This window comes from Papilio machaon, chromosome 5, assembly GCF_912999745.1.
Source record: "Papilio machaon chromosome 5, ilPapMach1.1, whole genome shotgun sequence".
NCBI classification, from domain to species: Eukaryota; Metazoa; Arthropoda; class Insecta; order Lepidoptera; family Papilionidae; genus Papilio; species Papilio machaon.
The window spans coordinates 5,946,557-5,970,446 of NC_059990.1; the positions used below are offsets into that span (position 1 = coordinate 5,946,557).

At 32.7% G+C, this 23,890-nt stretch overlaps 3 protein-coding genes across 3 annotated transcripts; 1 reads left to right on the plus strand and 2 right to left on the minus strand.

The window, feature by feature from the left end:
- Positions 1-3,777: 3,777 nt before the first annotated feature.
- Positions 3,778-6,216, minus strand: LOC106708521 (odorant receptor 4). Its single transcript, XM_045678032.1, has 7 exons — positions 5,907-6,216; positions 5,637-5,835; positions 4,820-4,916; positions 4,534-4,638; positions 4,356-4,444; positions 3,934-4,000; positions 3,778-3,857 (listed from the first exon to the last, which is right to left on the minus strand). The coding sequence occupies exons 1-7, from the start codon at positions 6,214-6,216 to the stop codon at positions 3,798-3,800; spliced, it is 927 nt and encodes a 308-aa protein (XP_045533988.1). The 3' UTR covers positions 3,778-3,797.
- A 3,028-nt stretch (positions 6,217-9,244) lies between these two features.
- Positions 9,245-13,910, plus strand: LOC106708520. The gene is made up of 10 exons (XM_045678033.1): positions 9,245-9,391; positions 10,715-10,884; positions 11,162-11,373; positions 11,441-11,632; positions 11,703-11,773; positions 11,937-12,123; positions 12,338-12,515; positions 12,852-13,044; positions 13,197-13,323; positions 13,692-13,910. Exons 1-10 carry the CDS (start codon positions 9,245-9,247, stop codon positions 13,907-13,909), a joined length of 1,695 nt encoding a protein of 564 aa, XP_045533989.1. The 3' UTR covers position 13,910.
- A 344-nt stretch (positions 13,911-14,254) lies between these two features.
- On the minus strand, positions 14,255-23,890 carry LOC106708544 (cytochrome P450 4g15). Its single transcript, XM_014500079.2, has 9 exons — positions 23,778-23,890; positions 23,085-23,298; positions 22,602-22,805; positions 20,520-20,699; positions 16,136-16,332; positions 15,741-16,019; positions 15,426-15,663; positions 14,866-15,051; positions 14,255-14,679 (listed from the first exon to the last, which is right to left on the minus strand). Exons 2-9 carry the CDS (start codon positions 23,293-23,295, stop codon positions 14,501-14,503), a joined length of 1,674 nt encoding a protein of 557 aa, XP_014355565.2. The 5' UTR covers positions 23,296-23,298; positions 23,778-23,890; the 3' UTR covers positions 14,255-14,500.

Consider the following 23,890-nt stretch of genomic DNA (forward strand, 5'->3'; position numbering starts at 1 on the left):
TATTTATAATTTTAGTTTGGAAAATAACTCTATTAACACTGTTTAAAGCTGTCCGTGTATGGATGCGCTTATTATGCGGTTACAGAACTACAATACCGTAAGAAGCAAGATACTGGAGAAAAACTTCACCCTTCTGACGGGTCGGGTAGAAAGTAGATCGTACAGGGTGTCCGAGAATAACGTGTACAACGAAGCACCACAAAAAAATCACAACCTACCTCTATTTGCTTTATTTGTGCTATAGAAGGCTTTTTAGTGAGGATACAAACGGCACATCTACAGTCATACCCTAGGTCCAATTACAATTAAAATAAAAAATTGTGTATGATACTGCAATGTGGTACCTAAAATTCAGTAAAACCTTGATAAAAAATTTATTAGCGTTACCTCGTAGTCTCAGAGTTAAGCGCTGTGCACTATGAAAACAGTATTTAGTGGCAAAACCGCTGGCCAAATCAAAATTTTACCTGAGAACAAAAATTTTGGAAATAAAACATCCTATATCGTAGAAAAAAAATTGACAGCGATTATACAGGCGGTAGTCCGTTGTACACGTCTTTTTCGGACATCCTGTATTCCTCACTAACTACCCTGAAACTCAAATGATTTATTCCTCTTTGTGTTTGAACTAAAGTCTTTAAAGAGCGTATCTTGTACATTTTCTTTGAAACTTAAAGACTAACAAAACAAATGTAGGTCACAGTGTATCGGTAACAATCGCTCGCTTCAGCACTTTTCGTTTTCTACAAAGTGAACAACAGCGGAAATTTTTTAAAATCATTTACTTATTTTATTTTTTGTAAGAGGTAAATTTTGCATATATTTGCAATTGTATAATAAATAATTTGGATACTAAAAACAAACAACACATTTGGGAAGTATAAAAATAATTAAAATGCAAGTTGAAGTTATGATAAATCTTTACAAGTTGTAAGAAAAAATCTCCTAAGTCCAGGAATTAAAATCTGGAATTAAAAACAAAATAGCTTAATACGGTCAATGTTATAGTACGTCTTAGCTTTTAATTTTAGTTGCGTTACCAACCCAATATACAATTATCTTCAATCCAAATCAACCCTAAAACTTTCTGCTTACCTGTAGTAATTACTCCTGCCGGAAAAAAGCACTTTGATTAATATCAATATGCGCGCAATAAGTAATTTACATAACTTATTCTTTACTAAAAAAAACTTACCTAAAATTGGTTTATTGCGTCAGCTTCGGTAAAACCAAAGTCTGTTTAGTAACAATTATTCGGCATGTTTAAAACATTGAAATACCAGTAGTAATCTAAATAGTTGAATTTCATCGACCTGAACATTACTCTATAAAACTGTATTTATCTTTTTAGTTTAAGTTTTATTTAAGTTTGAATGTTAATACAAATTTAAGTGAAGATTTTAGTGGCGTCAGATAAAATTAGGTCGGGTTGACCCGTTCACAAAGTAGAGTCAATATGGCTTGGGTCACGTACAATGGCTTAGAAAGCAATATTAACGTAGCAAATGTAATTCGATAAAGTTCAGTTGTTTTGAGTTTCATTTCAATTGATTATTACGCACGGAATTAAAAAAAACTAATAGGTAACCTTAGTAAGATTGGTGTGTCTATTATATCGAAAAATAATCACATTTCCTAGATAAATATAGCTTAATATAGTTTGATAAATGTTAAAGTACTTTTAGTTCGAGGTTCAACCGATTTATAAAGTACTCCTATAATTCTTAGCAAAAGGTTAGGTCATATTTCATAGCGTTATCTAACTCATTCATACAATAAGGTCGTCTGGGTTGTGGTTATTGGATACTCGTAGTACAAACTATTATCTTTATTTTACCTTTTTGCAGATTTCTTTTTTTTAAGTAATTTTTATTTACAAAAATTATTACCTAGTATTTTTTTCTATAAATAGCTAAAAAATGAAACACCTTGCGAAAAAGAAATTGTGCACGCGTTTGTTCGTTAAATGTAAAATTCACTGTCTCCGAAAGGCGAAATGTAAGCTTTAATTAAAAAAAACTAAACCTAAAAAAAATTAAGACCTTTTTGATTATATTTCACATTAATTCCAGGCAGAAAAACAAAATAAAATTGTTTCTTATAATTATATTTATTATTTTGTAGTTATATTTATATTAATAAATGGATTTGATTAACTACTTCACTTAAATTATATTTGGCTGTGTTTTACATAATCATAATAAATCCAGCCAATTTATTTGTTTGCGACAGAACACTTGGGTCATGGCAGTCATAAAGTTACTTTGTTCTTCTCTTAAGTAAATATCCTGGAATATTTGTTTTTAGATTGAAAGAAAATAATTGATAGAATCGTGAAATGAATTACCAATGATATTATCATTCCGAGTTTAACTTTATCACACCCCAAATAGACTCAATGAAGACGTGACCGAAATACAGAAATAATCAAGGGAGGTTTCTCTGTCATTACTTACACGTTTTCAACTATATTCGATTGACAACTGTTTGTAAAGCTGAGATTAGTTCCTGGGTTGATATTTTATTAACGAGCAGTTGCACGTGACTTCATCCACGCGGAATTAAAAAAAAAATCTAGTAATAAATAAAGCCTATGTCACCCGGGGATAGTGTAGCATCCCGACATTCAAAAAATTTTTCAAATAGGTTCAGTAGTTTCTGAGCCTATCCAATACAAACAAACAAACAATTAAATCTTTCCATAAAATATTATTATAGATAAATCTTGAGTATACTACGTAGTTAAAGGAACCATTGTTATTAGACGAATCTATGAACTGAATCAGTAAATAATTTGATTTATAAATACAAACTTCTTCAAGGGAAATTAATCATAAAATATAATGAAAGCTTATCGCAAGTTTGTCTCGGTTTTGTATACAACTTATAAAAAGAAGAATTGTTGTTATTACTACAAAACTTTGATCTCAGTCCAACTTCGCACAACAATTTTTTTATTATAAGTACATACTTATCTATATATATATATATATATATATATAGGGGATATAGGGATTCATTTATATATATATATATGTATATAAATGAATCCCTATATCCCCTGGTCACGCCATCACGCGTGAACGGCTGGCCCGATTTTACTTTTTTTGTTTTGTTTGTTATTGTCAGGAGAAGGTTCTTATGACAGAAATTTTTTGAAAAAATTAGATGGATGGATGGATAAATGGATGGACATGTTTGTTTGAAGGTATCTCCAGAAAGGCTTAATGGATCTTAACTAAATTTGTTTGGAAATTAATCTGGAAGAACATATACTACATATTAAGTTTTTTTCTAATTCCGCGCAGACGAAGTCGCGGGCGACAGCTAGTAATACATAGATAGAAGTACATAGTGTATTGAAAATGTGTATTATCCTCTATTATCTTACTAATACTATAAATGCGAATGTTAAGATGGTTGGATGGATGTTTGCTTGAAGGTATCTCCAGAACGGATTAACGAATCTCGATGAAATTTTGTATCAATATAGAACATGGTTAGGTAGAACACATAGGTTAATTTTATTTTTAATTATGCGCGGACGGAGTCGCGTGTGATAACTACTAAACAAATAAAAGCATCCTCTTTATAATATTAGTAATTATTAAAATAAGTGATTACACAGTAATGCTTTTAACAATTACATTAATGAATATTTAATAGATTCTATATTTACTTACGTAAATAAAATTATTAATAAATAAAACATTGTTATAAAATATAGAATATTAATTTTATAAATAAATCTTATATTACTATTAGTTTTTGATGGTTATAAGTAGTATTTCGGTACACTAATTGTTGTTATTAAATGATAACAGCAAAGCGAAATACGACCAGGATGTGCTCATTATCTGAAAGAAAATATATAAACGTTCATTAAGAACACGAGAATAACTAAAAAAAATATACATATTTACAAATAATTACTCTCGTAAACGCTGCAATGTTGATGTGCATAAAACCATATGCTGTGATTTTAAACGGCTTCTGAGCTCTGTAAATAAGGTAATACATACATTACGGTAAAAATGAACATCTTAGAAAAGCAATTTTTATACGTTTTTTCTAATATTGACTCGTTTTGAAATATGACACGCGGTGTTAGACTTTATTCCGTGTTTCTTTTTAAAATTTTCTAACAAATATTATACTTTGCCTGGCCATCTGACTTAGATACTGCCATCTGAATTTAGTTACTCTTAGGAGACCAATGTTGTAACAAGATTCTGTCAATTCTCTTCGTAATATTAACATATATAACGTAATAAAACTGGTTTATAATTATGACAAGGTTATATCCTGTTTAACTAACGATAAATTATATTTTTTTATTGACTTGAAATACTCACCGAATCAATAAAATGATTAAATTTTTGGCGACTGGTGATCTTACTTTATACCAAGTGCTACTATACACGGCTTCACTCAATCCCTCGTTCTAAAACAACTCTTGTATGAAATATTGCTATTACTGTGCGTTTCCACTGCAGAAAGATACGTACAAAAACAACATACATATATACTTACTGATTCTTGTATTAGATCTCCATAGTAGCATAATAAAAATATTTGCCCAATCACCATCAGCAAAAAAGGGATAAACGGCATCACCATTACTAAGTTATCAACTGCCTGAAATACGTAAAATTTATAGAAGAAATAGTCTTAACAATTTTAATTAAATCAAATAACAAAGTTATCTAAAGATAACCAACTTATTTCACATTGTGCAGCTTTTTTAAAATATGACTAAGAATAGCCAAGTGAGTTGATGCAATAAAATTATTGAAAAACTTATAAAAATATAGCATACCATCACATTAAAACCAGTGAAACAAATTAGCAAAGAGCTAGTTAACACATTACAAAGCGTCGACTTCGAATAAATTGTCTCGATCAAATGTAAATAACTGTAAAAAAAATATCAACCTAACTATATGCTATTTTTTAAACATTTCTTGTCATTGCTTTTTTCTTTGACAAAAAAGCGCCTACTATTATATTCTATGCAATATATCACAACTACACCCTCCGCTTTATCAGACTAACGCCCATGTCCAACATGCTTTATCGGTACTAAAAAGTTAACACAAAATTAATAAAAACAGTTTGAACTAGGAGAAGGGTAAGAATTCTGGAGATACATTTAACAGTGGTAGATCCTGCAACAACAATTTTTGTTGGGTGCACGAATTGGCCGGGTCGACCGGTGTAATACCACGACCACACAGAAGACAGGCGTGAAGTGGAAGCAATTCCGCGTTTCGTCTGATGAGTGTGGTACCGGAGGTCTAATTTTAGTCCTCTTTCCCTTCCCACCCTTTTCGTATAAGGAAAGGATGGGAAGGGGAAGAGGACTAAAATGGATTTGGCGGAGAACGGGACGCATAGGAAAAAGAAATATCCTCTTTCTGTGCGTCCTCTTCTCCGTTGATTAAAGGTAGGCAGCGCATCTGCATTTTCGGATGTCTATGGGCCACGGCCGCCTCGCTATTGTGGCGAATCCAGGTGGCCGTTTGCTCGTTTGCCACCTTATGATATAAAAAAAAGATACCTCTTAACAAACAGCCATCCATCATTCTAAACATTCGCATTTATAACATTAGTAAGATTTCCTTAATACTACTAACCGTATCAATTGCAAATGAAATACAACTACGTTTACAAGTTTTTTCTTCAACGCATTATCATGTATACCTAATGCTGGATCATGTTCATCGAAAATAAATTTAATTTCTTGTTTCAATTGATAAAAATGCTCATTGATTAATACACAAGACGTGTATAATAAGCTGTCTGGCCCCAGTACAGTAAAAACAGCAAGAACGGCTAAAAAAATAAATATTTTTATTAGAAAATAATAAATAATTAATTAAAATTAGTAAGACGTGAAAATATACCTGACCACACTTGATGGATGTATATAAAAGGCCACACGTAAATGTTGAAAGCATCAAATGGGTATAAAATAAAGAAAGGTAGTAAAAGATTTAATTTACCAGTTGTGTAATATTGAGATATTGATATTATAATAGGTCCAATACTAAAGGCAACTATACCTATAGAATCCAAAGTTATCAAAATTTTGAGAGCTCTATTAAGGAAAATCATATGAGATTGCAAATATTTTGTCTTTTCGTCGGAAACAAGTCTAGTTTCATTAGAATATAGGAGAGTAAGTTCATGAATCAAACTGTATGCATGAGGCATTTCTTTAAAGAAGTAGTAACTTTTAACACAACCCAGAAAACACATGATAATGCAAGCACCCAAAAGTGTTAGATCAATCAAAGCTAAATCTCCAGAAAGCGACCCTTTTATTATCCAAGATATTTCACCCAAAACATCGTACAGAAGACTTAGGAAATTTATACAAAAGAACCACCTATTAGCAAGGCGTTTTATATTTTGTTTCGATTCATTATTTTTAAAACGTAAGCCAATAATTCTAAGGTAAGTGTCTACTCTCTTTATAGCTTTTTGTTTAAAAACTGTCTCTGTATCGATGTTCATTTTGTTCAACTAACCCTTTATAAGACCAACAACACTATTAAAAAGAACGTGAAAAATCATAGCTTTTAAAGTAACACCGTAGACTATTATTACATAATTGCTTTATTACATGTGTACTTTTAATTACCTTTAAAATAACCAATAATTATATTAAATACAGAACGTAGCAACGTAGCCTAGTTATTAGTTTTTTTATTAACTGTTACATAGGATGTGGTCGGAGAGATTTTACTTTGTCAATGTAACAAAAGAAAAAACATTTAGAGAACAAAAAAACAGAAGAGTAGGAAGATCCACCACACACATCCATTTGGCGAGGTCTTGAAACATCTTTTCAATTTAAATGAAAGTATAAAAACATTAATTGTGATATAAGCTTCAAAAACTCTTGAAATAGAGCGAAATGATCTTAACGCAAACAATTTCATCAACATGTAAAGAGGAAAACTAAATTCTGCTCAAAAACAAAACGTGATATTTATATTAAGGGAAATAATACGTCAGAGAATTTATGTCTCATCTGGAATAGTATATATCGCTTTTGAGTTAAGGCTTAATGCCAAGAAAAGGGATAATCCGGTGACCTATTCTTCGATAAGTGCGAATTTAGGTAACTTACCATTTTATTAAAGAAAACACTATGTATTCCGATTGTGATTAGTTACTACGAAATTGTAAAGGCTATGTAAGTTTTTTTTTATTTTTACAAGAGAAGGCGGTTAACGAGCGGCGGGAACATCGAAGTGATCATCGAAGTCCATGGACAATCGCAACAGTAAAGGAACTGCAGATGCATTGCTGTCGTAAAAGACAGAGTGTTTAACGACGCGGCTGTGCGTGGTAGAAAATTCCCCGAGAAACGCACCGTCGAGGAATGTCTGGCGGTATGTCGTGAAATTATAACAACTTTAGGCGTATTATAGATTAGCTGATAATATTAGCACGGGTGTTTTTTTTATAAAGAAATGCGCATGCACAAGCAACTACACAAGCAAGTGCGAATGACACAAGACACGAAGAACGACTCTATATGGACTACTTTTTTATTACGGATCAACTAAGTATGGTATTGACCTGAGTATGTGCATGGCGTTTTTATTTGACTTTGGCTTCGTTGACACAACATTATTAATTCCTGATAATAGAATAATAATTCTACAATTGACATTTAAAAATCCACAAAGAGGTCCCACAGTTGTTTGAAGCTCTTTAAAAACTAAATTTCATTGACAGTGGACCAAAACGTCAAAAGATCAAAGTCATTTGTCAAATAAATATAATTTGTACAGAATTAAATAAAGTATTCAAAAAGTCAGTTATGACGATAAATGTTATTAATGAATTAAATTAAGAATGTAACCTTGACAAGAAAAACAATTTAGAATGCCTTTATCAGGAAACTTTAGAAGGGGTAAACATTGTTCGTTATATATTATACTCGTAATAACAAGTAGTCTGTAAAGTCAAGGTAAATATTACAATAAACTTACTAAATAAAACCAAGGAATAATTGAGGTAATACTACTCATAGAAAAGTCAGTAAGAACCAGGGGTTTGCTACGTTTTTGGTAATATTATAACTAAAGTTAAACAAAATTGGCTACATAAGCCACATGCGAGCACACCAACGTCAAAACAGGAGCTAAAGACAGTCACCGTGGCCGATATCGGCCGGGATTACATCATCATCATCATCATAACTAAAGTTTTCTACAGCGCTGAGACAATAATTATGTTGCCTATTTAAACAACAAAAACATGCAGCGCTACATACAAAGGACAGTTTTCACGCGTAAAATACTTTGTACCAAAACCAAGATAACGATAACCAAGAATTTCCTCGCCATTATGTCCAAAAAAGATTCAATGATCAATTTACTTTTTGTTTTAGAAATGCTTAAAGCTTTAAAAGACGCAAAGAAAAGTCAAACCGGCGAGGAAAATTCAGAAAGTTCTACAAACAATATGCAAGAAGAGAGAAACGATGATGAAGAACCTCCGCCAAAAGCCTCTTCAGTAGTCGTCAAAAACCCAGTTAACGTCAGCACTCAGACTCCAGATATAACACCAAGTAAAGAGGATGTAAGAAAGTAATAATCTGATTCTAAGTCTGATAATAAAATTATTGTAGAAAAATTGGAAATTATTTATTAATTTAAATTATAATGAATTATGGCTTGGTAAGAATATAGAAACAGAAATAATAATAAAAACATAATTAAAAATAGTATCCGCTATAAGTTGTTTTTTTATTTTACAAATTTGTAAAATATGCCAGAGTTATTTTTAATACTCAGGCTTTTTTGTCCGTCCCACACAAAGGTAGATTTTTTTTGTGAATATGTATTATTAAGGCAATTATTTCAGTAAAATGATTAAGCCAACTTACGTAACATTAAAATTACAATGTATGCCAGAGCATATTTGTAAGTATTCGAGAAATAAACTGAGGAATTAATATTTAGTGTATTGGAACCGGTAATTTAAAAACACGTTTTTAAAACATAACGATTTATTTTAAAATTTCAGTGATTTATGAGTAACCAAAGCAATTTAAGCAAAACTATAGAGAGCGTCGGTGGCTCAGGGGTTAGGCACTTGACTTGCGATCTGCAGGTCTATCCCACCATGTACCAATGTGTTTTCCGATTTACATATGTATATACATTTATCCGACGTTCTTACGGTAAAGGATTGTGATGTAACCTGAACATATTACGAAAAAATGGACAGGTGGAACCACAATGTCTTCGACGAGCAGTGCCCGGTGCGACGGAGATGGGACGCAATTGCGCGGTCCGCAATTGCTAAGGTGGTCCCGGGCACAAAAGGCAAGTGGAAGAGATATTGTGGTGCAGAAGCAGACAACGGGGTAAGGAGTGTAAAACCCGACCGGTTAGGTTTCACAAACTCATGCGAAAATAATGAAAAATCAAACATGCATGAGGTCTCGCCCATCATAAAAGATGGGCAGACCTTAAAGGAAAGAATATCGGTCGGGACACACTCTGAGATTCATCACTGGATAGATCGAAGGTCCAGGGACGGCGTGGAAAACATGGGGAAGAAAAACAAAATGACGATAAATGCGTGGTGGCATACTGATTTATGCCACCAGCCATTTGTGGAAGGCGGCCATATATGGCTTGCGTTGTCTACGCCGCCCCTGGTTCCAGAGACAAACACCGGGACAAAAAAGGATGGGAGCTATGCTGGGAATGCAGTTAGGGAAATTGTTAGGGAATTTGGTAGTTATTTCGGAAATAAAACAAAAATGATAATATGAGAAGAAAGAAGCAAAAATTTAGTACTTACCGGAACAGTAGACATTCGAAGGAGAGATGGAAGATGTGGAAGTAGTCATGTAGAGCCAATGTTGTCGTCCAAAAAATCTGTAAATGTAAAAGAATGGTGCAAATATTATGGCAAGAGGCTACGTACCTGTGCGGCTTCCTCATATGTATGTTAGCATACATACAGAGAATGCCGCACACAGTGATAATATTTGCACCATTGTTTTAGTAACAAATTAATTTATAGAACAAGTAAATACGTAAATGGAATATAATTAAAAATGTAAATAAAGTCTCTGAATACACATATCAGGGGATCACGGAAAAAAAAAAAACCTGAACATATCTGCGATGAAATTCAAAGATACGTGAGAAGTCGACCAACCCGCACTGTTCCAGCGTGGTTGCCTATGGCCTAGTCACCTCAGACTTAAGGTAGACTCCGAGCTCCTCAGTGGGGACTATATTGAGCTGCCGATGAGCTGGTATAGAATCTTTCAATTTAATATAATTAAATTATTTCATGCATTCTACATATATTGAATAGTTAGGTTAGATGAAGATAATCCCAGTCAGACTCGATAGTTCACACACTATACACGCCCACGAATGATTTTTAAGCGTGATCAATATCCAAGACTTACAAGAAGAGTGGTGTGTGATGACTGGGCCCAGAATTCACGTAATTATTTTAAGCTTATCGACCTAATTATTTTTTCCTAATAAAATCATTTTACATTTACTTCTTTTACAGAATTATAAAATGTACTTTTTTGTACAAAATGTCATATATGAGTATAAGAAATAATCCAAAAAGTATTAACTCGGTTACTAGGGACGAAGATAAAAAATAAAAGTTTATTTTGTCAACAAAAGAAATGGTTTTACATGTGTTTTGTTAGATAAATAATAACTTTGATACTAATTCATTAAATATGGCAAAACCATTCGAAATACCTCAAAAGCGAAAGCTACCAAAGTTAATGGCATGCATGACAAAAAACAGTCTTGAAAATATGAGAAACAAAGCTTTGTTCAGCTTGGATACACTTGATGCAAAAGGAATCCGTAGGTAAGTAATCGTTAATGTAATTATATTCAAGACATCAGTGCCAAAGACTTCAGAAACTTTCTAATAAATGTTCAGAAATCAGTGGGATCAGGTTTCAAACAAACTTCTTCAGACTTTATAACTTCATTATTTTAAGATTTAGAAAAGTGCGTAACAAGCAATATTTCGCTGTAAAGAGGAATACACTCCAACAATGTGTGTGTTTACTGTCATTGTTGGTCTGTATCCTCTCTTCTCTTTCGTGCAGAACACTATTGCACTTATCCTTCTTTTTCAGACATAAACTACCTTTACACGAGTGCATCGAATTAGAATTAAAAGAAGCTGGTTTTTTTGAATCCTCCGATTATCTACAAGATCTTATTTATGATAATATTCAGATTCTTGCAGAAGATGAAATTGGCATAGTGGTTGATATTAGGAAAAGGGAGGACTTTTTGGAGCATATTTGTGCCGGTTTACAACGGGCCGAAAGGGAACGCGATAGAGGTAAACGTCTGAGTTTAGCGCGAGTTCCCACCACCGATTTTTTTTTATAGAAATTTATTCTTTGCAGACAACAAAAAGAAAGAGTGCTTGGAGTTACTCAAGCTTGCTTTATACTATTCTGAGAAAGGAAAAGGGATCTTGTGGTTGGCAGAGAAATTTTTCCTAGCCGCAATAGCAGTAGCGAGTCATTATTTACTGGATGGTGGAAGACAGAAAGCTTGCTGTAAATATCACTACGCCTCATTTTTGCTTAATAAATGTAAGTTTTCATTGTCTTATGCTTATGTGTTAGCGTTAAGTCCATTTTTATGACGAACAGTATTTATCAGTTCCAGATACAGATGATATGGAAGAGGCGTATGAAATCTTTTCGGACGTACGTGATAGTGCAATAGGAAAGGTAAAGTTGATGAGAAAATGCTAAAGGTACTCATTGCCGCTTTTTAATCACTTTAGACCTTGCTAAGGGGATATTTAGACCAGCATCAGCTTATTTAATGTTGAGGAAACATCCCGAATACTGTGTATATTCCATATACTATAAATTGATTGTATCATTTTAGGATTGGCCTCTGTTTGAGAATGACAATGAAATCACGGAAGCACTTAGGGATGCTCCGAATTCTGTTTTTATAGTGACAGTTTTGGAACTGCACAAAGTATTAATGAGTAAAGCAAGGGCTGTTCGAGCCAAAGATCCGGCTAAAGCAGAAAGATTGTCACGGTTGGCTGAACGAAGAGCTAAAGATGGTAAGATAATAATGTTTGAAATATTAAAGATGTAAAAATAAAACATTTAGTACATTTGACAGTTATAATGTAATTTATTTAAAGTTGTCGATACATGGATATTGCAAAATATTTTAACGAAGGGTCTTTTAAAGCGTTAATCGTCGCTTAGGGCCTCCCAGGATTTAGAATGCGGCAGATAACCTTAAAGGAATTCTTCTTTCACCAATTGCAGCTGGAGATGTCCCAAAAGCAGCAGAAGCGGTTATTGAGATAGGCATCAGTCAGTTGGCAATGAACAGTTTAAATAATGCTCTCAAATCGTTTCAAAAAGCCTATAAAATATACGAAGCTAATAATGATGTTAATGGTTTGTGTATATCGAAAATGCACCTTGCTGCCGTGAGACAAAGGTATACTCGTAGAAATATTTACTTAATAATATTTGTAATTAAACCTTATCTAGTATACTATTTTTCTTCTTTCTTTTTCTATATATTAACAAAGCTACACACGGCCAAAAATAAACCAACGACCGAAAATTAATGTCTAATAATTGGGTTAAAATAGACCTAAAGACACCACAAGGGAGTTTTACAAATTACAGATTTGGTTTTCATAATTGTTTCCTTTAAAAGCTGCGACGCCACATAATGCATTATATCGCATATTAAAAACAAATTGGGCCGTTTAATAAATTAGTTCATAGTATGTTTTAGAAAGTTTTATCGTTATTTATTGTTTAACAGATTAGGCGATCACGAAACTGCCGCCAAATTACTCACTGAAATGGGTGAGTTGGCCATGCAGAATGGATTACGTAGACATTTAGGTCGTGCTTTGCATTTACTCGGTGAACTGCACTTGAAAAGAGAGAGACCTGATCTAGGAACACAGCATTTAGAAGAAGCGTTTATGTGTTTTATGGGATATATTGTACAAGTAAGAAATATTTGTTGCGATTTTTAGTTTTTTTTTAGACGGCAAATGACTGCCAATTAACTTAATAATAAGAGTTCCGTGAACATATAATTTCAAAAAAATAATTATATTCATACAAACCAAAGCTGACACTGATTAATTGACAGGACCAGAAATATGGTGTTAGTAAGCAAAAAAGCACATTATATACCGATCTAGATACAATATATAAGACTCAAAAACAGGAAGTTCTTGATGAAGATGCTGAACAGTCTAGAGTAATGATGGCAATTTCAGCTGGTAAGCATGCGTCACTATACGAATAGAAAAAGTAAGTTTGTAGGAAGATAGCATAGATAATGAGTTTATAAGCCATTTACGTGCATATGTAGTCAGACAGTGAGATGTAAGTAGTAGAGTAAGAGTATTCTGGTCACTGTTTCGTGGTGTTTGGATATTTAAATATCAATAAATACATGAATGATTTTATTTGACTTATAAAACATTTCATTTAAACGGGTTTTATGTATAGACAAAATGATTTGACCTCTACAATATTCCAATGTCGATGCAAAATTTACATATATGTACATATGATTACTATTAATCTATTTTGTTTAAAATAAACGTTTTGTACAAGTAACGGTTCAATTTTAATGACGTTATAGGTCAAGAACTTATGGGGTCATACTTCGCAATAATAGAAAAAGCAGCTTCGTGCACTGTTGCAAAAGTAAAAGTAATTGAATGGAAATCATCAAAGGCGTCGTGGTGGATGGACCAGGAACATCATAAGTTCATTCCATGTCTATGTCCAAGTCATCAGCGAACACCATTGGATGTATTGTGGTATGTGTTTATGAATGCTTTACCGATTAATTATTGACAGTTTTCTTCGACTTATCGATCTAGATATATTTATAATGTTGAGAATGTTTTTATTATTTAATGAAAAATTCTCTATCGTAGAAGCAAATTTAAATACTTGTGGTCAAAAATATATAAATAATGCATTTTATATTTTACATATTTATATATAGATGCATATTATCACTTTTCATTACCTCTAATAGGATGCGATTGAAGGAGAGGTCTACGAGAAATATCCTTGAAGATGATGCAAAAACGGAACAGGTGCTTGCTAGAGAAGCAACCTTAGAAGACATCAGGAAATTAAGAAGCAGTTTTATTAAATAAACATTCATTCAGGTGAGGCAATAAAAAAGCAATGTTTCATATTAATTATTCTTTATTCGTTAAAATCAAGTGAGGGAAATTAACTATTTACAAAAAATATAACCGTAACAGATTTGAGCAAAATATTCATTAACCACTTCAAAACCCGTTTCGACAAGTTCTTCCACCATTATACATAAAATTATTAATAATTTAGTCAGTACTGGTATCATTTGCACTAATAACACTAAAAACTGTAAAAAACTATATTTTTTACAGATGTAGGCATTTTGGTCATTAGTTAGAAGGCTTTGGCCAACCGTTTGCGTGGCTCCAAACGAACTTTGAATCCTTCAGCGCGCTTGAGAATGATATCAGCTTGAAGCCTGAAGTCAGATTCCTTGAGGTCCGAGTGAATGCGGAAATTCCTCAGTATCGTTGATAGGATGATCTTCAGCTTGAGCATAGCGTATTTACGACCTGCAATAAACATTGAATTTTAACCTTCTCCTCAATGATTTCATTTATTTTTTCTCTTTTTTAATTTATTAGTGATCGTGACATCCACAATTACATGTTATATATCTGCGGTTAATTGGCACACAAGAAAAAAAAATATTATTGTTATTTTGGATTCATCTATTTGTATTATAAAAAGTATCTCACCGACACAACTCCTGGGACCAGCAGAGAATGGTACAAAAGCGTAGTAGTGACGATTCGCAGAGCGTTCAGGTAGGAAGTTGTCAGGGTCAAATGTATCTGGGTTAGGATATACATCAGAGCGACGGTGCAACTTGTATGTCGCAATAACGATGGTAGCCCCGGCAGGCACCTTTTTGCCATTCGATGCTGTAAGAGATACGGTTATCGAATGTTAATTATTGTATTAAAGACCCGGTGCAGTACCTAACGAAACATTATAATGCGTGTAAAGCAAATGATCCTAGAGCCATGTCAGCCCTTAATAAAAATCGGAAACTTAAGGAATTTCTACATCATCAAGAAATTTTTGTACCGCATAACACAAATCTTTTCAATAAAAATCAGTTTTTAAATTTTAATTACATAGTCCCATATTATTATTAATAACTTTTTGATGACTACACTAAGGATCGGACTTTATTGTGTATAACTAAGTTTAAAAGTCACGATTTGAATACATATTTTGAGCTTATGGGCAAATTATTCTTGTTTGTAGTTTTCCAGTCTCTTCTGGTACTTACGAAGGGTTACATCTTGCTTCAGATGACGTGCAATGATAGGTACTGGTGGGAACATCCTGAGGGTCTCCATCAAACATCTTTCAAGGTACTTCATCTCTAAAGTGTCCTGGAATGTTGCCGGACGATCGGAGTCACCGAATATCTGGTCGAGTTCTTCAACGACTTTGTCTTGGATATCTTGATGGATTCCCATCATAGACAGGAAGAAACTGCTGCCAGCGGCTGTTGTATCGTGACCCTATAATATTAAATTATCTTTAAATGTTTGTTTAGATAATAGAGCAATCATGTATAATTTATATTAAACGGTTTTACCTCAAACATGATTGTATCGACTTGTTCCTTGATTTCCTCGTCCGATATAACGACTCCGCTTTGAGAGCTCTCTAGAAGTAAGTCGAGGAAGGCGAGACGTTTCTTCTGGCCGACATCATCGTCCACATCCAGATCGTCCTTAAGACCAGCGGATTGACCGAAAGAAAGTCCTTCAACTGATGTGGTCTTGGATGATGAACCGTTCTTTGCAACTTCGACTTCACTGACAATTGTTGGTTTCTTTCCAGATTTAAACTCTGCCTTCTTCTTTGTGATGACCTTTAAAAACATATTTTATAAGAAAACTGTTCACTTTCAAATTTTAATCAATTACAACTTCTTAGTGGTTTACAAATTAAACTTGTGATAGAATTTACAAATCAAATTATTATTACCTTTTTGGTTAATCCATGGATGACGTCAAGAAGTTTGTTTTGGACTTTAGCGTACTGAGTGAAGTTGAAGAGCAGGTCAGGTCGCAGCCAGATCTTTGTGTGTCTCAAGTGTAGGATATCGCACATCTTCATGACAGCCATGGCGTATTCGAAACCACTTTGATCTTGAGTACTCTTACTGACACCCATAGCGGTCTCTGTGATTAAAGTTAAATTGTTATAAATTTACAGTTCAACAGTACTACTGCTTGCTGCGTGGCTACTACACCTTGCTACAATTTTAATTTAAAATGGCCAGATTAAACATAAATCAATAAAGTGAAATATTGTGAAAATTTGGAATCTCTGCTCACCCGAATCACTGATTTTTTGCCGTAGAAAACAAAAGAATACTACGTAGTTTGTACCTTAATTATCTATTTTGCAAATGGTACAAAAAGCTAAGTCATTTTTTGCAAAGGAAATCCATAATTTTAAAAATTATTATTAAATCTATGTTTAGATAAAACCATTATGTTAGGTAATAACACCTAACCGGCTACTCGGGAAGCTAGAACAGTCGAGATTAGATATTTTTTATCTATGATCGTGGTGTTTTCAATTTAAATTGCATTTGTACAATAAAACATGGCGACAAAAAGCGTGAAAAAAACATTAAAATTTTTCGCATGCTTTTGTTTATAACGTATTCCGTTTTCGGTCGCATCGAGTGCACGATCGACTCCTTTCTCGCATACAAAGCGGTTTATAGCATTAAAACGATGCAGAATAGAATATTAAATGGCGATCATCGGAGCAATAACGTAAGCCTTTGCGGGATACACGTATTTATTTCTTTCAAACTGATGGACCTATTGACCCCGCAGTAATAGTACCTATTGTGTAACGATATGTGTTATAGAGTACTTAATTGTTCGCGTCTTACGATTGTCATAACCGATACGTTGGAACATGGGTGGTCGCCAAACTTCACATGGAATTACGCCTCGCAGTTTACGCATTTTCCTGTATCACACGAAATGCATAACTCTATTCACACGACAATACGTCACGTACTTTACGAGATTTGTATCTACTGCTATTAATATTAATAAATTCAACTTGTAGTAAACAATGTGACAACTATTATAATGAGGAATTAAATAATCCATTTGAAGTTACGAATGATTTCAATAACATTTACAAATGGAAGTCGCACGCGGATATTACCAAGTTTGTAAGATACTGCGCATTTTCTTTTGACCCTGTTTAGTAGAAATAATAGCAGTTCAACCATATTGCTTTGCATTGACCTTAAAGAAATCAAATAGTTTTATTTTATTGCATTCGCTTCTAACGTGCTCGTATTTGTGATTTCCAGTGTCATTACTAATGCAAATGTTTTTATAATTACTGAAGTATTCAATATAATTAAACGAGCATGTTCATGGCGAGTGATTTTAAAACAAATAAGGGAAATATAGGGAAGTCATATAGAATGTTAATTAGCAATATCAAAGAGTTTTTTTTAACTTTATTTGTAACTTGGCCTTGATTCTCAAGGAATTATACTCAATAAGATGTAGTGGTTCCATTGAGGGGCATATATAGTATGTTGATACTAAGAAATACGTGACAGGAGGAAGAAATCGTATTGCATACCTATTGCATTTTGAGAAGTAACATGAACTTTGTCGCTTTTATCAATTGAATTGATATTTGATTTGGTTTACAACTTATCTAAAACTAGCTGTCGTCCGCGACTCTGTTTTAGCCTATGTGTTCTTCCAGTCTATGTTCTACATCTGTGTCAAATTACATTAAGATCTGTTGAGCCGTTCCGGAGATACCTTCAAACATCTATCCATCCATCTAAACATTCGCGTTTATAATATTAGTAAGAAGATAAATTTTTGAACTATGTTGAAAATGATTCTAAGTTGGGGATATTTCTAACAAGCAATGCTTAAATAAATGAAAACGAGTTTATTACTCGACTGTGTATCGCACTGCAGGAAAGAATTCGAAATATACGAAACCTTACTCTTTAAAATCAGATAAATTGTTATGATATTGAAGAAACTATGAAATAATATAGTATTTACAAATGCAACTGTCAATCCGGAAAATAAAGGAAGTAAATTAAAAAGGTTAAATATGTTTTCAACTTAAAATGTACAAGATAATATTCACTTGTTCTTTCAATTCCATTCCATTAAAAAGAAACAAAAAAATCAACCACTTCAGCAGTTACGTGTTTTTTGTACGTAATGGAAAAAAATGTAGAGCGTGTATCACAAGCTCATGGAACTTTTTGAATGGAACAAAATTATGTTTTGGTCCGTATTATTCCATTCGATAGCAAGTCTTGTCTATAATTATTATGATGTCGTTTATTAGTACCGGTTTTTTTACGTTTTACAGTCTATATTAGGTACTTATTGAATTTATATTAGCTGTCGCCCGTGACTCCGTCCGCGCGGAATTAAAAAATAATAATAAGTAGACTATGTGTTCTTCCAGACTATGTTCTACATCTGTGCTTAAGATCCGTTGAGTCGTTTCGGAAATACCTTCAAACAAATACCCATCCATCCCCCCATCTAAACATTCGCATTTATAATGTTAGTAAGATTTAGGAGTTACTTATATAAATTTCAGCGCAAACTTAAAAATACTAACTTAAAAATAGTTATATGAATTATACAATAGTATGTTATTAAAAAAAAACCAAATACAAAAGTTTGCAGTGTACTAAAGTACAATTAAAAAAATCAATAACTTAATTGATATTAATTTTTTAATTCTCGTTTCCACGCAAAACAAGATCGAAGCTTGTGCTGATTTAGCCGATATTGGACAGTATCAACATTGAAAAATTAATTTATATGTTAATTTCAAGACCGTCTCACTCAACTGGCACCCTCTAAATTTACTTTATTTTATACCAAACGTTTAGTGATAGTTTCTTAAATTGTCTATCGAAGCTTTTCACTACTAGCCCTTTAGACGTTATGAATTTAGGAATAGTTATTCGCACCGCGTTATTTCACCTTGAACTTTATTTAAATCGAAAAAGTTAAAATACGAAAACATTATTTGCTTGTTTACGCTATAGTCCCTATAAATAATCTAATTTGTGTCAGTTTTTTTCCATTTGCTCATTTTAGTATAACCGACAAACCAAAAAACTTGTTTCGACTTGATTCGTTGTTAATCGTTGATATGATGTTTCGATATCCTTCGAGAATTTGATTTTCTTTTTTTACGAAACATTTTTTGTTTATGTAATAATTATTTCCACTTTTGTTTCAAGGTGCTTATTTAACTACATAAATCAAAAAAATATTTGTTTTGATACTAAATCCATTTTTTACAAACAAAAAATAAAGTAAAGTGATGTTACAAAGTACACTTCTTTTTAATTCTTAAAGTTCAAAAATAAAATCTTTGTTTTTCTTATTATGTTTTAAAATTATTATAGCTATGACACGGAACAATATTATGATCTTAAGGTTGCAGTTATGTCTGAATCTGTGTCAATGCTACTAGAGTTAGAGTCAGCGGAAATTACCCACAACATTTTATTGCAATTTTTACCTAAATCATAAAGTTATGAAATATCTTTAGGTTTGAATATTAAAATTTGCAAAATAAGTTTAACACATTTTATATTTAGGATGATAATATTTGTCAGCTTCTGACGTTCAATTTGAAAATGAAAATGATTTATTGGTTTAACAAACATTTCATTTACTGAAAAAACTTAAACTTGTGTCGGGAGTCAATTTGCAATTTGAATGTGAAAACTTAGCTGTTTACTTTTTTTTCAATTTTTTTATCCATGAAAACTTTTACGGACACAGATAAAATAAAATATTGTTTATATAGGAATGTGCAATATGCAGTATAATTATTCACGTGTAGTAAATAATTATGTGGTTTACAATTCTATCGACCAACATAATCGTTATTACAATTCTTGTTATTTAATTAATGGCGGAATCGTTTACGCTGTGTTTATAAATTGTACCCGTCGTTACAATTTTTATAACTGGTTATTACATTTAAGGCAAGCAACCTTTAAGGTTACATGTTTAATACGGAAGTTATCTAATAATTATAAAATATTGCTTTATATTTTCCTAGTATGTTAGTAGTTTCAAAATTAAAACATGTTTATTCACGATTAATATTAGCATTAATAATAACTGCTTTCTTGATTTTTCAAAAATGATACTAAAAATTTTTTTGTCTGTGAGCATAGATATTCGAATCCGCCTCGAAGGACCTCTACCAGAGAAACACGCGGGATAGCGCGCAATAGGCACAGTACGCGCTTTAACGTGACTGTCCATAGTATGTATCTAAGTATTTTAAAGTTATAAAAGAAAATATAACTTACCAAGCAATATCTCGACTGTGCACTCGCTCATGTAGTCGTGGCAGTCGAACACGCCACTCTCTTTCTTCAGCTTGTCGACAACCGCGCGGGAGTTGGCGTTGAACAGGTCGATAAAACTCTTCAGCACGTTCAAGTGGAAGGTAGGTGCGATCAACTTGCGATGAGACCGCCATTTTTGTCCTAATACATTGATAACATTAACGTTAGTCTCGGATGTCGTGACACTGGATACAACTCTATTACTATCTCTTTTTTCATCGACGAGATTGAGAGAGATATCTTTATTGTCGTAATGAATGTGTTATGATAGTTGAGATTCACATTTAAAACGTTTAATTAATTCATAATAGGTATCCATGGATTGTGACTCGCCTGTGTTTATTGTACAAAAAAGTTTGTGGAATGCTAACATGCAAATTATCCAGAGTATCACGTTTGACTTTCGTGATCAATTCTAATATGTTTACTGGAATCGTCAAAACATTATAGCTTTCTGATATCTTAGGTTGATATAAAACTTAAGTTACGAAAAAAATATAGCACATTGTTTTGAGAGTTGCAAATAGCAACTTTTATTTTTATAAAATTGATAATTGTACTAATTAGTAAGGCCCTTCGTACATAATGCTACGTAAATATTCTAATGCCGGTGATTTTAGTAGCTAATTAATTAACGTAATATAATGTATTAGAAATCCACACAATGTCACACAGGCACGCATCGCCGACATTTTGTTCTTTAGTCGCCAAAATCAATCGCAACCAGTTTGTCAAGATTGACAAACTGGTTGCGAGCATCTGCTGATGAAAAAAATCGTGATTTTCACGATGGCGGCGAGGGTAGCAAATCTATACTGTATAGGTATGTACTGACCGAAAAGACGATTCATTTCGACGAAATTTGTGTGTACGAAACTCGCATATCGCAACGCGATAGAACATTAGTTTCGAAGATTTACGTTGCCTTTTGTACGAAACGGCTAAATTGAATATCGCCAAGTACGTATGTACGTAAATAATGTGTGTGTACATGTCTACCTTTCTTGTAGACATGTTTGTTGTATGTACTACTAGCAGTAGTACCAGCAGTAGAAGTAATACTATTAGCAGTAGCTGTAATAGTAGTAGTACTAGGAATCGCAATTGCGTTATTCAGTTCTTTGATCTCTCTTTGAAGTTCTTGAACAAACACCTCGTTGTCACATTTTAACTGACCAACAGCAATACACGTACTAAGTACGTATTTAGTACATACTTACGTAGTACGTATGAATTTAGTACATACTTATTAGGTGCATGACTGTTGGTCTACAAAATGCGATGAAACATGATTTTATTTTTAGGAAAACGAACGATATATATATGATTATAAAATTTCAATAAATAAATGATGATTGATGTTATGAATACATATTTTAATAGATTACTTTAAGTAATTTCACTAATTTCTCAAGCATATAATAAAGTATATAAAATGTGCTAGTAGGATCGATTCATAAAATAGTGCTATGAAATTAACTTCTCATAGTATACATTCAACAATCCGAAAATTTAGCTGTTATATTGCGTAAATAGATTACTGAACAATGTTTTTTATTATTTAAACAATAAAGTGATTCACTTGCATATGTATTCCGAACTATATAGAGGTGATTATAGTTTAAAGATCAATGCGTCAATTTTCCTCAACAACCCGCTAAGGGAAGTGGTTTAGCCTCAAAAACCTTGTTCATGTATTATGTGACCAGCTTAATAATATCTTATTTCCTGATCGTCTCAAAAATAAACAATATATTTCCTCAATAAATAAACAGTTATATTGATATATTTATGTTTATAATATTTATGTATTATATATGTGCATGTAAAATGTATGCACATGATACGTTTCAAGGAGTATTCAAATGTTAACAAGTAATTTCTATGCCACAGTATTAAATAATACGATAAAGTAATTTTCATAGACTATTTTGAATTTTTTTTGCTTTAAATTTGTCTTTAAAAAACTACTACTCTAATCGATTCATCAGTATTTTAAAGATATCTATTTCACTCAATCCTAACAACCAATTTTATATTTACCTGTACTGATCAGAAGACCATCTCCGAGCCACGGCTTGAAGAATCTGTAGTCGTCCGCTTTATCAATGTGGACATGACTGCTAAGGATCAACTCAACATCCCTCGGGTCGTACAGGAACACTAAGAGCCGGGGTCCGATCCATATTTTGATAACGGACTCTCTATCGTATGGATAACTTTTGCTCACAATGTTCCTGAAAATTTCTGGTAACAAAAAAGAAAAAGGGATGAGACAAAGCGTTTTAATTTTATGCTAAACCTATCTGTACACAGATTTCATAAATTGTAAAGACATTTTTTTTAGCTCTAATTTATAAGCGTAAAATTAAACACACTTAAGTTTAAAAAGAGATTATGCTTATTTTAATTATTCTTAGATATTATTCATGTTTATTCTAGAAAACTTAATTGTAACATATATATTTTACGTTTTGTTAAAAAATAATTAATTTTGTTAAATTTAATCGTGTGTTTATGACTTACCGTCGGATCCCCCGGTGAAGTCCAAAGCGTTTCCAATCAGAGGCAGTCCGGGAGGGCCCTCTAGCTTCTCAGCCAGTTCGTACATACGTCTCCTGGACATGCGCCAGTACGCGTACCAGAGAATAAGAGCTGGTACCAGGAGAACATAGAACATGTTCGTCGCAGCCCAAGTGCTGCTTTGTACCACATTTTCTGTAGCCGTGTAACCCATTTTCTGTAAAAAAAAAATATAAGACGTAACTTTACGTACCATACTTGTTATAGAGTACGTACGTACGACGCGACGTTGAAATAGTTATAGTACCAAAATGTATATTTCAGATAGTTCATCAGTTTTGAATTTTTTTATTCATCTTTTTTAAATACATCAATTTACGTGAACATTACTATTGCATTATAAATAATAGAGACTTGCATTAAAAAATATAATTATTGCATAATATCATGTGAACAAATTTGCCAAAACAAAAACCAAATTAAAATAATTATTCCACATACGATATTATATTTATTTCACTTAAATTTCCTATACAATGAACGTGATTACATTTTTATTTATCATGATCCAATTTCATAAAATAAACTTTGTATTTTTATGAATTAAAATTAAATTGTATGATGTAAAAAATTTAAATACATTTTTTAATAAATCAAATAATCAACACACAAACACGGGCCACGAATGAATCCTACCTTTAGTTGATACGACCCAGCTCCCACGAGAGCCGACACGGAATGATACAAAGCAAATGAACTGTTCTAAGGGATGCCTACCGCGTCTTAATGCGGACTATTTAATCGACTCC

What these genes read in the sequence shown, in the direction of transcription:
- LOC106708520 (XM_045678033.1), top strand. Translation starts at nt 9,245, where the DNA reads ATGGACAGGTGGAACCACAATGTCTTCGACGAGCAGTGCCCGGTGCGA. An exon ending in GTGATAGTGCAATAGGAAAG is followed by an intron (nt 11,774 to 11,936) that starts GTAAAGTTGATG and finishes GTATCATTTTAG; the next exon opens with GATTGGCCTCTGTTTGAGAA. An exon ending in TGAACGAAGAGCTAAAGATG is followed by an intron (nt 12,124 to 12,337) that starts GTAAGATAATAA and finishes CACCAATTGCAG; the next exon opens with CTGGAGATGTCCCAAAAGCA.
- LOC106708544 (XM_014500079.2), bottom strand. Translation starts at nt 23,295, where the DNA reads ATGGGTTACACGGCTACAGAAAATGTGGTACAAAGCAGCACTTGGGCT. An exon ending in TCGATACAATCATGTTTGAG is followed by an intron (nt 15,664 to 15,740) that starts GTAAAACCGTTT and finishes TTAATATTATAG; the next exon opens with GGTCACGATACAACAGCCGC. An exon ending in TGGTCCCAGGAGTTGTGTCG is followed by an intron (nt 14,680 to 14,865) that starts GTGAGATACTTT and finishes TGTTTATTGCAG; the next exon opens with GTCGTAAATACGCTATGCTC.
- LOC106708521 (XM_045678032.1), bottom strand. Translation starts at nt 6,216, where the DNA reads ATGCCTCATGCATACAGTTTGATTCATGAACTTACTCTCCTATATTCT. An exon ending in TTTCATTTGCAATTGATACG is followed by an intron (nt 4,917 to 5,636) that starts GTTAGTAGTATT and finishes TTTTTTTTACAG; the next exon opens with TTATTTACATTTGATCGAGA. An exon ending in ACATTGCAGCGTTTACGAGA is followed by an intron (nt 3,858 to 3,933) that starts GTAATTATTTGT and finishes ATTTTCTTTCAG; the next exon opens with ATAATGAGCACATCCTGGTC.